At 34.5% G+C, this 13,538-nt stretch overlaps 2 protein-coding genes across 4 annotated transcripts in view; one reads left to right on the top strand and one right to left on the bottom strand.

Annotated features, from left to right (window-relative positions):
- LOC118748995 (flotillin-2) overlaps window positions 1-13,538 on the top strand; it is a 516,275-nt gene that overhangs the window by 340,463 nt on the left and 162,274 nt on the right. The window lies entirely within an intron of this gene.
- Window positions 5,847-7,830, bottom strand: LOC118748991 (glucose dehydrogenase [FAD, quinone]-like). Its single transcript, XM_036483768.1, has 2 exons — window positions 7,537-7,830; window positions 5,847-7,483 (listed from the first exon to the last, which is right to left on the bottom strand). Exons 1-2 carry the CDS (start codon window positions 7,828-7,830, stop codon window positions 5,900-5,902), a joined length of 1,878 nt encoding a protein of 625 aa, XP_036339661.1. The 3' UTR covers window positions 5,847-5,899.

The following is a 13,538-nucleotide window of genomic DNA, read 5'->3' as shown; positions in this document are numbered from 1 at the left end:
AGATAAAAGCAAAAAAATAAAATAATATATAAAAAAAATCAAATAAAAATAAAAAATATATAAAAGGAACTATAATACCACCATGTCCACGTCGTCGGTTCAGGGGGGAAGGTGAAGGGGGTATATCCGAGTGTTAAGTTTAAAACAGTGGAATTTTTCCTTAGGTACGTGGCTGCCCGTGAAAAAAATATAACTTCCTAATTTCGCGAAAATATGAGCAGCTACGATTTAAATTCATCAATTGTTGACCTTCAATCGAACAGTAATAAAGCTGTGTTTTTCATTTTTGAGGTCATTTTAGTCAAACCTAAACATGGTTGAAGCTCACTGTGTACACTACTGCTAACCTTTTTATGAATTACTCAGACATTTGATAGAAAATTTCAAATTATTTTTATTTTTTGTTTTAGAATGTATTGAACTATTTTTGCTACATCCCCGCAAACAAATTCTGACCGTGCTGAATATATATGTAGTCAATACATATGATCCAAGTTATGAGCCCGCACTTTATGCCAATATATAAACAATAAATATTCGAAATGTATATCTAAGCTTGTTTACACAGATAAAATAATTAATTAAACAAAATATGCAAAATTTAACTGCAGCTACTGTTTTTAAAATTTAAATGCATGTTGATATGTACGTACATATATGCATATACTTATGTATATACATACATACGTACATAAGTGCTGTTATATTTTTAAATATATTTCATATTTAATCTTTAGAGAAGGTTGACGTAGTAAATCTCAAAATAAAAGAACAAAAGAGTCAGAATTTCTGAAACGGGCCACTTCAATTATGTGATATTTTATTTCCAAACAGCAGTGGTATTTTTTGCATAGCATAGCTTTTTTGTCCTTTTTACTTCAAAATTCAATTACAGACGATCTAATTGACCGGTTTGACAATTCAACCGTCATTTTCATTGTTATTAAAAACTCTTCAAGAACAGAGCTTTTATTTATTTAAAAATAATTTTTTATTTTTTTTTTTTGGTTAAAATATAAAAATAATAGTCTTCTCCACCACTTTTTCACACAGAAAAATTTGGATGAAAAACTTTGCATAATTGCGGAAAATTTTCTGCACTAAAACGTTTGTTCGTCACTGTATGAGGATAATATTTATTTTATCTTTAAATACAACAAATGAGTTCCTTTTTTTCTAAATATTATAGATATTTGTTCAATAAGTGAATTGGAAAATTATAATTTTTCAATGAAATCTACCTCTGTTTGTTTTAGAGTCTGTCACATGAAAACAAATAAACCTGTGAGGGCACGCTGGTTGTAGACGCCCTTGACCAAAATAAGTCCGAGCGCGCCAGTTGCATTGCGCGATAGCCTTCAAGTAAAAATCACGGTTTTCCATGTTGCGATCCATTTTTTTCTCACGAGGATATTTTAGAGAGTAAAATTTTGCATAAATGGTTTTTTTCTGTGGGAAGAAGTGGTGGAGAAGACTATTATTTTTATATTTTTACCAACAATTTTATAAGCATTTGCTCTTAAAAATTATTTTTAAATAAATAAAACCTATGTTCTTGAAGAGTTTTTAATAGCAATGAAAATGACGGATGAATTGTCAAAATCGGTAAATTAGATCGTCTGTAATTGAATTTTGAATAAAAAGGACAAAAACTTGTCTATATGCAAGAAAAAAGTATTTTTTTTTTTGTAAAATCAAAGTTAGGCATTTGTTTGCATTGTCAATAGCTATGAAAAAAATACCACTGTTGATTGGAAATAAGATATCACATAACTGAAGTGGCCCATTTAAGAAATTCCGATAAATTTTAACGAGTAACGAGTTTCAATCCACTAAAACGTTCAGAATTATCAAAATCAACTTGGTAAACTTCAAAGTCGCTTTTCTCGAAATCTTTTTTTCTGAGCGTAGGTCCCTTTTAACTTTACGTGTCACATATGTGTATGCAATAATAATATATGTAAATATAAGTACAATAGGTAATAAAGGTATTTAAAAGAATTTTTTTCTGAATGCGTTTGCAAAAAAAAGGTCGTAGAATATTGGCAAAAAAACTTCAAATATAGCTCTAAGTATGTACAGTATATTTTGCTTTACTGCCTTTATGTTTAAGTGCACATTTAAGATACCTACCTATCCCAAAAGCGCATCTGCGGCATTATTTCTAATATTTATAAGGAATCTACTCCGATAGATGCATTCAACATACCGCACATTAGCGATACCTGCCTTAACAATTGTACAACTATTATCAATTATCAAAGAAAGTATTATGTTGACCTGTACTGGCTCCACACGTTACGTAATTTTACAAGCTTTATATTTATTTTTCTCATCTCGCAGAACGAAAACGGCTATCATTTTATGTATATAAATAATTAGATACCATTCGGAAAAAAATTTCGCTTGCCGTAGTTTCTACGTGGTAAGTGCGTCTCATTATTTGGGTTCGTAGGGATTCGGACACCGTCCTCATTGAAGTAATAAAGGAAACTCGTTTAAGTGTTTTTTTTCGTACAATGAAGGATGGGTGGCTAAGCAAAATATACTGTAGTTCAAAAAATTAGGTCAATAAGAGTCACATGAGAACCTAAAAAAGGGTCCGAAAGGAGCCATTTATGAGGCCAATAGGAGTCATAGAGCCTCAAAAAGAGTCTGAAATCATTCAAATATGAGGCCAAAAAAGTAAATTGGGAGTCTTAATCGAGTCCAAAATGAGCCATATATGAGACCAATATGACTTAAGTTGAGACTCATTGGATGTATGACTTAAAGCTCATATAAGTCGACCTTCGGAGGAAGGGAAACACCTTCATTTCGGACTCTTATCATGAGCTCTTTTTGGGCGTAAAGGCTCCGAAATAGGACTCCTTAATGACTCATTTATGACTCCAAATGCTTGCTGGGATATTCCACAATATAGATATTGTCCGAAACTACAGTGAACCACAAAAGTGTTCGTTCTTTTTTCACAATTTTTTTTATAAAAATATATTCCATACTACAAAAAAACATGCAAATTAAATTTCTAAGCTTTTCGCAAAAACCAGAAAAGTGCAATAAATTTGCGTACAAATTTTCAATTATAACAAGTAAAGAAGGATAAGTTCGGGCGAAAAAGAACTATATGTACCCGGCGTACGTATTAGATATAATTTTTTTTTCAAAAGAGTATTTTTCCCAATGTCAAACAGTTTGAATAATATGCTATTATGATATATTGAAATGATCGGACCAAATTTGGTGGAAATCGGTAAGGCGGTTATCGAGATATACTTCTGTAGTATTTAGTTATTGAAAGATCGGAGTTTTCGTATTTCTGAAATTTACCGTTATATGGTAAGTGGCAGGAATTTTCTGGTAAGAGGTCATTGCATATATTGATTTTTATCGCAGTTTTCGCATTTCTGTAAATTACCGTTATATGGGAGGTGGGCGTGGTTATTGTCTGATTTCAAAAATTTTCACCGATTTTCTTAGTGAGGCCCTAAGCAATGTTCTCACCGAGTTTGGTAGGGATTGGTAAAGGGACTACAGAGATACAGCATTTAGTCATAAGTGGGCGGGACCACGAACATTTTCCAACAAATTTATAACTGTCCTATTTTGTGCCAAAATTCTACTTCAAATACCAACTTTCAACAATTTGGATCCAGTATTTGGAAATATCTTAGTTTTTGCATATTTTCAAAATACCGTTATATTCGACGTGGGCGTGGTTATTGCTCGATTTCGCCCATTTTCAATCCCAACCTACCCTGGATAGAGGACAACCTACTTACCAAACTTCGTTGACATATCTCAATTTTTGTTCGAGTTATCGTGTACATGGACAGAGGGGCAGACTGACGGACGGACGGACATGGCTTAATCGATTTCTCTTTTCATTCTGAGCATTTATGTATACATTTTTCTATATCTATCTCGATTAGTTTTGGCTGTTACAAACAACCGTTATGCGAACAAAGTTATAATACCCTTGTGCACAAGTGCGCTAGGATATAAAAATTCAATAAAAAAAAATTCCTTTACCTTTCAAATGACCTTCAAAGGGAGGGGGTTTCAAATTGTTTTCCTTTTACGACCTGAAAGTACCTCACATATTTGCTGCTCTTACGCCAAGGAACCAATTTTCATTGCCGTAGGAACCGAAAAACGCATTGTATATTTTTTTTCATGAACCCATTACAAGCTGTTTTTGTGGAAAAAAAGAAAGAAACAAACATTTTCGTTTGAAGGTGACCTTCATAAGTAAAATTTTTAATTTTTTATAAAAGGATGTAATGAACTCTTGAAAATTTTTAAATGCGTTTTTCGGTTCCTGCGAAAATGGAAAGGGATTCCTTGACGCAAGAACAGCAAAAATGCGTACATACATACATATGTGTTCAAAACTTTTTAAAAAGTTAACTGCATATTGTTTTCAGGTCAAAAAAGGGAAAAAATTTGAAACCCTTTAACTTTGAGGGTCATTTGAAAGGTCAAGGTAATTTTTTATCCAACGAAACTACTTAGTTTTCCTAACTGAGATGTGAATGACTATTTTTTTTACAGAAATAAAAAAGTGGGAAATACTTTTCTACCAGAGACTGGAAATAAAAGTTATTTTACAATTTTGGACATCAAAAAGGCATAGTAAAAAAATTATGCTTTAAGTAGCTGGGAATTACCGTTGATTTTTGGCAATTTGTTTTCACGCAGTCTCTTTCATACAAAAAATTGTTTTAGAAAATACTTTATATGGAAAAAATGCAAAACACCTTCAACAAAAAAAAATCTCAAAAATCAACGCAATTTTAGAATTTAATGGGCTGCAAAACTGCATACTCAAAAAAAAATCTGGTTAAAAAGTTGAAAATTTTGATGGAAATTTGCTGAATTTTCACGAGTTTTGCACAAAGTTTAGGAATTTTATTTGTATGTGTTTTGTTGTTGAAAGAACCATATTTTTATACAAAATTGGCGAAAAAATATTAGAATAAAAATTTTTGCATATATTGTGAAAAATTTGCTATTGGCATTGTTCCGGCAGTATATATATTTAGATTTGATCTAACCTTGGTATTTGTGTATTAGAGAGTTATTAGAATCCAGATAGGAGCTTTAAAACTATTAAATTCGAGTATATACAACTCTGGAATACTTGATTTGGAACTTTGACTTTTATTTTTGCCTGAAAAAATAAATAGCAACAATTACCGATTATTTTCTGCTCAAAAAGGTAAAAAACAAATTTTAACTTTTATTTTTGACTTAAAAAAATAAAAAGCAAAATTACCCGGTATTATTTGCTCAAAATAATAAAAGTAAAAAAAAAATTTAAATGTTTTGCTTTTTATTATAAAATGCATAACCGGTACGGTCTCTGCATTCTACTGATACCCCATAAGCCTAAATTGGAATAATTTCGGCCGTTATTCAAGTTTTCGTAACTTAATTTTTGAAAAATTTTAAAAAAACATTATCAAAAATCTCATTATTAGGATTTCGTTGAAAAAATTTTAGAGTATTTTTATGTAGATTATTTAAGCCTAATCTCGTTTGTTATCTGAGGGTATTTTTTAAAAATATTTCTTAAAGAAACTATTTTTATTAAAGAAAACAACTCCATTTTTGGAGGTATTTTGAAATCAGTCCAGCTCACGTAAATCTCAATATTTTTCCCAAATATTTTGATAGACTTCTTCAAATATAATACATTTTGTAATCCCGGCGGAAAAAGCGCAACCTTTTTTTATGATGCAGTGTAATACATACATATATAGAAAAGCGATGGAGACTATAAGTTTTTGGAGGTTTTGTGGCATTATGAAAAAGTCCCTAGTATTTGGAAATGTTGGCTATTCTTATATTACTTTTATTTCGAAAGTTATAGCTAAATAAAATCTTAATCCTTGCTTCAATAGCCCGTATCGTCTTCATCTTCCCAGTCCTCATCTTGCCAGTCGTCGCGTATAAAATCGACTGCCTTTTCAGCAATCATAATTGTAGCCGCATTCGTATTGGCACTGGGCACCTTTGGCATAATGCTGGCATCGGCCACACGCACGTTACTACAACCGCCCAACTGCAGCCGTGGATTCACGCAATGTGTCTGATCCTCCTCTGGAGCCATTTTCACTGTGCCAGTTAGATGATAAGTAGTGCTGGAGAAATATTTTATGTAGCACCGCCAATAGTCGTCGCTCTGCAGTTCATAGATATCGCATTCGTCAATTGTGGGTAGTAGCAGTGCGGCCTTCATTGCTTTATAGGCGGCAGTGTTAAGCAGTTGCTCCTGGAAACGCATGGCGCGTAGGAGGGTCTCCAGATCTTCGAGTTCACTAAAGTAGTTGTGTGTCAACTTAGGTGGATCCTTATAATCCGCGCTGCGCAGACGTATATTACCTTTGGATTTTGGATTAGAGAGCACATTAAACATACCCAAAATATCGGAAGTATCAAGCGCCTGACGAATTTGAGCTTTAAAATTGTCATTAAAATTCAGACCATCCAGAAAAATTTGTAGAGCAGCAAAATCGCCGCGCCGAAAGGCGAAATGATGGAATGCAACATCTGGGTACGGGCTATCTCTGAGTGTGTTGACAAATCCTGTTAGCGAAGCCGTGCCTTGAGATGCCAACGGCCCATTCTGGTGTATGAGATAGTTGTAAATGCTATCTAATGCATCAGCGATCTGAAATGACTTTGCCTCATGCTCATTTAACTTGAAGAAGGTCACAACCTGCACGTGGTCTTGAAAATTGTCGCCTACCGGCAAGTCGTGCATTATTGGAATATCAAATTCAATCAAGTGTTCTGCTGGACCCACGCCGGACAACATTAATAGTTTTGGTGATTCAATTGTACCAGCAGACAACACTAATTCCTTTTCAATGCCCACATTCAGTTCGTACTTGTCTTGCAGTACAAAGCTTACGGAACGCACCTGCCTGCCACTCTCATCGAAGTTTAACTTAGTCACAACAGCATTTTTAATCACATGTAAATTAGGTCGCTGTGCGACTGCCGCGAGATGAGTTTTCCCGGTGCTCATGCGACGTCCATTTTGATACGTTCCTGGTATATTGGCATAACCCGTCTCACTGCCTTCGGTGAACTGACTTACGCGTGAGATACCCAACTCTGCAATACCCTCATAAATCATGTTTTCTATGTCTGCGTCGTTGACTGGAAATTCATTAAGTATTACGTAGCTGTTAGGGTGGGTATCGTTGCCCACTGGATGCACAGAACGTTCAAAATATGGCAGCACATCATCCCATCCCCATCCTTTGTTGCCTTCATGCGCCCAACTATCGTAGTCTTTACGATGTCCGCGTACGTAGAGCATAACATTAATAGCACCCGAGCCACCTATCATCTTACCTCGAGGAGAATAGCAGCGGCGATCTTTAAAAGCCCAGCACGCCTTATCGCTGAACTCTGTTAAATAATTCCAAGTTGCGTTTGTGTGCTCCATGGCATATAATAGGCCTGGGATCTGCAAAGATTTACACAAGTTTTCTAATAAGCGAATCGATAGCAAATGAATACCTCTGACTCCTGAGGTGGATCACCGCCCGCTTCCAGCACTAACACTTTCCAATTTGGATTTTCGCTTAAGCGGCTTGCCACCACTGATCCGGCGGAGCCAGCGCCAACTACTACAAAGTCATACGTTTCTAAACCATTTTTCAGCGCTGGTTCTGCGTTGTCTGCTGGCCACAACTCGGGCGGAGAGATGGCGCATTGTGCGGCAAGGAGTGTTTGGAGTAGTGAGCTTACCATCGTATTGACGGTTCCGACACTCTGGGCTGCGCATTGTGTGCCGAGCAGCGGCGACGGCATTTTGCAGATGTTGGCCCTGAAACGAATGATTTGTTTCGAGTGCTTAATTGTTTTATTTTTGAGAGGGCGCATACAATGCAAGCATCTTCCACCCTACTTCGAGGGGATTCGTTAATCTCTGCTACTCGACCCAATGTAGTCCCGCGGGCAAATGGATATAGAAAAAGAGTTGAACCGTGCTTACCCTCTATGGCGTAATTGTATGGTGGCTACGTTTATGAGAAAACTAACCTAACCAAATTAAGTGCAACGTTTTAGTACGCCAACATGCGGAAAGTCTTGCCGCTTTTCGATAAAAAAAATACCCGGCTACCCCTTGTTGAGTCAGGTCTATTTCGGAAGTTTGACCTCCGGGAGGTACAGAACTTACAGCTCCTCATTTCGATTACTCGACTACTGTAGTGCCTTCTAGGGATGTCAGTGGCAAAAATACATCGATACTTTTCGATGCATCGATTTGCATAGGATTTTTCAGATAATGTTTCACAACAAAATATGTTATTAGTAAAATGGTACAAAATTTTAAATAAACCACCACAACTGAGCTAATTATGATTTTAACGGAACTTTTTTGAGCCATTTCAATTTTCTGGCCAAAGTCACTTTTATTTTTTGTACAACTGAAAAATAGGAATGACGGTTCAGTGTTGCTACTAGTCAGTTTTCAGCAAACAACGAGTGACAAATTTTCAATGAATCGAAGCAAAACATCGATATTTTCGATGCATCGATGTTTTTCCGACACTAGGCTTTGTCTTCGAAGCTAAGAAACTGTAGAACCTGTAAGCAAACTGAAAACCGAGCTGCATCGCGATTAACTATAAAATTATACTGAACTGTCGCTGATATCTGCTAAACAAACTGCCTTAGATGCGTTCGGCTCCAGCTCATAAACTCCATGCAGACGAACTTATAGGTAAAGACGGTATTGGTGTGGCTTTTGCCACTTGCAAGGCGGTTCTGCAAGCAAACGGGGTCTAGGTCTGATCGTAATTTCACGAATGTAAGGCATAACTCTTGAAAAAATTTATTGGGTGCTCAAACTCGGTACGCCAGGTGAAACTAGAAACCGTAGAATCATAATGGACCTTCCATTGTTGGCCTCTATCTTCCTGCATGTGTGATATCATTTCTGCTGCAAGACTAATAAGTATGACTTACAGTGAGCCAAAAGCACAATAGTTTTTTCAACCTAGTTATTTTTTCATTTTTTTAATGGTAAATATACCGATTGTTATAAATGTGATTCAAGCTGAACATTTGAAAACACATTTGTATTATTATGTTCAAACAGGCCAATTAGCTGAGACAATTAAGCTTTAAATTGCGTCACTGAGTTTAGTGTTGACACACATTCAACTAAAAAGAAACAATTATGGCTGGTTTCTCCAACTCAACTTAACTTAGTTTAGCCACTTTTTGGACTTAAGTCAAAAGTTAGCCTACGTTTTACACAGCTTATTCTTGACTAAGTCAAGAAATTTGACTTAACTAAGTTAAGTTGAGTTGGAGAAACCAGCCCTTAGTGTTTGACAGCTGATACGGTTTTTATTTTATTTGTGAAAAGTTTTGTCTGAACAAAATGTAAATAAAATTCTATTGGTGTATAATATAAATATTCAACTTTTCCAGTCAATACAATCAAGTTTTGATTGCTGACTGGCTCTTTTAGGAAAAAGGAAGTGTTTTTTTTCTATTTGATTTGAATGACATTTCATTATTCTGACATTTCGTTTTCTCGTTGAACAATCCCTCTACTCTTCTCATTAAACACACTTCACAGGGTTGCATGTGCAATTTTACGACAATTTGCTGCCAATTAGTTACTAATTTCCAGCTAATTGTTTGAGTTTTTATAAGGCTAGTTTTGATGTAATTGGGGGTTTAACTGCTGAAATGCTCTCAATTAGCTAATTGGGTGCCTGTTGGAACATACTCTATGTCTGGCTGTAGTCCAACGTCCAAAGATTTTTGCTGTTATTTGTTTGCTTTTAACAGGCCTAGGATCGAATGCCGCCAGAGGCGAAATGTATTTTTTGTTTTGTTTTTTTTTTTTTCTTAATTATGAAAAAGCGACTAATATTACCAAATTATTGTTGATATTAAACAAAAATCACTTTGATTCCCTTTCAAGTTTGAATTTGGCAATTTTAACCAATTTTCGGTTAATTTTTTCTCAGTGTACAAATATAGTAGTGTGTAACATTTACATTTGTGTAAACAAAATATAGATCACTACATTTACAAATTATAGTTTTTCTGCCCGAATATTCGAACCGATGATCTCCGAAATTTTACGCGAGGTCTTTATCCTATCGACTGTTATGGTCGGGGCAGCAAAGTGAGAAAAGATATACCAATAGTTTGGTGTTATCGAAAAATAAATTCAGCGTGCATAATTCAAAGTATACAAGTATGTAGTCATTCGTGATTTCACATAGAGACGTTACTCGTGAATTTCCCTACAAGCTTGAGTTTTTCTGACATATATTTTTGAAAGCGGAGTTTGCTTCACATATTATATACGATTACTTTTCTGTCATTCGGGATTTTCCTCCTGCACTGAGAATTGAGTCAGGACTTAATTCGATAAATCGCTCACAAACACTCACGGCACTGGCCACGATATAAAATTATCGAAATCAAAAATAAATCATAAGCGTTCATTTAAATACTTTTACAAACCTGAGTGATTTTACTACCCACAATTGGTTGTGCTCTTAACAATTGCAGTAAATCCAAAGCGATGATGTAAATGTGTTATTTTCAAATTCCAACTTATTAAAATGTATTTAATGTTAACAGCTTGTTGATTACCGCAGTTGGACCGAATACTGACTACGCTCATCACGAATCATTTCTTTTTATAACAATATGATATTTTTAATGGTCTCAATTTAGATTCTCACGCTATTGTTTTAAATTATTGCTTATTATTAAGTATAAGGAGGCTATCGCTTCACTGAAAATAAAATTTCGTAAAAATGCTACGAAAAACTTTCGTAGTCTATGTTTTTGTACAACGTACGAAACTTTCGTTCATAATACGATCACATTTTTCACCACAAAATTTTACGAACCATTCGTAAATATAACGAAGGGGGTTTCGTAAGGCATTTTTTCAGTACAATTTGGTTACTTTCTGAGTTATGGGCTTCCAAAGAATAATAAAAATTAAAATTAGGTTTTTTCTTAAGTATTTTTTCGTATTGAAAAAAATTCAATAATTTTAACTTCGCGATTTGGTGAGAAAATTTCCCGCTTTTTAATATGCGAAACCAATTTTCCAAACAAACATTCTTTGTTATACCACACCGGAAGTGAAAATTTAAAAACGAAATTTGAGAAATATCGATCATTTTGCTTTATTATTTTATTTTTTTTTTTGAAAATATAGCCTTAGGTAAAATTATAATACCCTAAAAGTTTTAGAATATGATCTGCATTAGTTTGGGAGGTACGTAAATTTGTTCACATATACCTCGCACTAAGTATGATGCTTGACACCGACCGCTTCACAATCTCCACTCAAATTCTGTCCAGAGACGATTTTATAGACAGTTTGTGTGACGCCCTGGAGACTCTGAAACCACATGCTTATATTGCAGAATAACAGTCGCTTTATTTTAAAAAGCTTAAGGAAAATTTAGACGAAGGAGAAGTCATCGTACAGTGTGCAGAAAATTAAATTTTTTTGTCCAAGATGCCGCCCAGGCTTTAGATTTTTTGAATTTTTATTCAATACGAAAAAATACCTTCGAAAAAACATAATTTTATTTTTTAATATTCTTTGGAAGCCCATAGCTCGAAAAGTAGCCATCATATGAAAAAAAAATATGCGCACAATTTCATATTTCACCCAGTTAGAATTACCCATAATATGAAGGAATTCTAAGACATCGCCCTTTTTACCCTGTCCGCTTGACGCGAAATGACGAAGAAATATATTTTTTAAATTCGTGCAAATTACGAATATTTTCGTGCATATACTAAATTGCCGGCAGTTTAATATTTCATCATAATTTAATGTACCGCGTGTCATTGCCTGTTGGCTGCTGTAAGGCGTATAATATAAATTTAAACAATAAAATAAAAGAATAAATTAAATATTAATTTGTGCTCTAATTTTTTTAATCATTCGTGAAGCTATCGATTAATCGTAAACATTGCTACCTGTGATTGCTATCTGGCAAAGGTGAGTGAGTAAATTTTATGTTTCGTTTTTTGGTTTTGTTTTGTTGTTGTTTTATTGTTACATATAGAGCGTTGACACATGATCTCCATGCAATGGCTTAACAGAAAAAAATCAAACACTGGTGCGCGTGCGCTGCAACAGAACAAATATTTGATGTTTGACCGCAATACAAATTGCCTGATGGTTTTCGTTTGGTAAGACTAAAGCTCATTGTTATTTATTTTCTTTCATTAAAATAAATTATTTTTTTTAGATTGAGCCTGATATATTCTTCTTATTCAGAACCAGAAGTGAGGTCCTTCATAACCTCTTTGTTTTGTGCAATTTACTTTTGGATAATAGTGTTTGTGTTTTTAATGTTTGTTGGAAACTGGATTCGAGCCCAGGCCATGCGGAATGTTAGCGCGCACTGCTAACCACAGCGGCCTCCAATCGGAATACAAATTAAAAATAATGAATTTTTAATTAATTTTAAACTATATGAATTGTATTCCAGTATAAAAAAGAACCAACAGTGTTTTTTTTACATATTTTGTAACAAACATTTTTTATAACGTTTTTTATACACTACTAAGGGTGGAAGTAGTAAAAAAAATCTCGACTTTTTGGAATCGACTTCAGTCACCTCAGGTTGACTAGAATCGACTCGCACTCGAGGACTTTTTGACTTTTGTTTACTAAGTATTTGTAACTTTGTTAGCCAATTTTTAAGTTTGGCCATCCTATTGCAGTAGTGTTATTACATATTTCATTTATTAGTATTTTCGTGCATTCTAGCAATAGCGCCTTTCAATGATATAATATTCAAAATATGGCAATGCAATAGAGCGGGAAAACTATCGATGGCACTATCGATAGTATCGATGGCTTTTGACTATCGAAAACATCGATGGTTTTGTAAGAACTATCGATAGTTTTCACTCATACATACATTATTCAGTAACATACATATGTCATAACGCAAATGCTGCTTGAAGCTAAAAATCTTTGATAAACTTTTGTTCCTTAAAAAAGATATCGTCATATTTTAGCAACTCTGATCTCATTTTCAATAAAAGTTGCTATGTTTAATTTTTGGACTGTTTTAATCAAAACTATCGATAGTGTCGACATTTTCAATAGTATCGATACTATCGATGGTTGTGACTATCGACTATCGAAACTATCGGTGGCCACGACCATCGATAGTTTTCCAGCTCTACAACGCGATATCTGCTTAAATTTTAATTTTTTTCAAGTTAATTTAAGTTTCAGTTTTAATTTAAGTCATAAAGTCGACAATCAGAGGTGAATAATTGACTTTGAGAATCGGAAACCATAAAGTCGATTCCGAAGTCAAGAATCGATTCTGCGTGCGGCTTTTCCATCCCAATTAACTATTCAACCGATCATCATTTTGCACACTGGCGTCATTTAGCCCCATTAAAACATAGAATAGCCTTTATCTCGATTAGACAAGGGAGCGTGGCACCTCCCCTACAAACGGAATTTTTCATGCTACATATTATCGATG

Source organism: Rhagoletis pomonella, unplaced genomic scaffold (genome assembly GCF_013731165.1).
Source record: "Rhagoletis pomonella isolate Grant_MI unplaced genomic scaffold, Rhpom_1.0 Rhpom_scaffold_00013, whole genome shotgun sequence".
Taxonomy (NCBI): Eukaryota; Metazoa; Arthropoda; class Insecta; order Diptera; family Tephritidae; genus Rhagoletis; species Rhagoletis pomonella.
The sequence above is the reverse complement of the archived record's forward strand: the minus strand, read 5'-3'. Positions and strand labels throughout refer to the sequence as shown.

What these genes read in the sequence shown, in the direction of transcription:
- LOC118748991 (XM_036483768.1), bottom strand. Translation starts at nt 7,830, where the DNA reads ATGCCGTCGCCGCTGCTCGGCACACAATGCGCAGCCCAGAGTGTCGGA. An exon ending in ATCCACCTCAGGAGTCAGAG is followed by an intron (nt 7,484 to 7,536) that starts GTATTCATTTGC and finishes AAATCTTTGCAG; the next exon opens with ATCCCAGGCCTATTATATGC.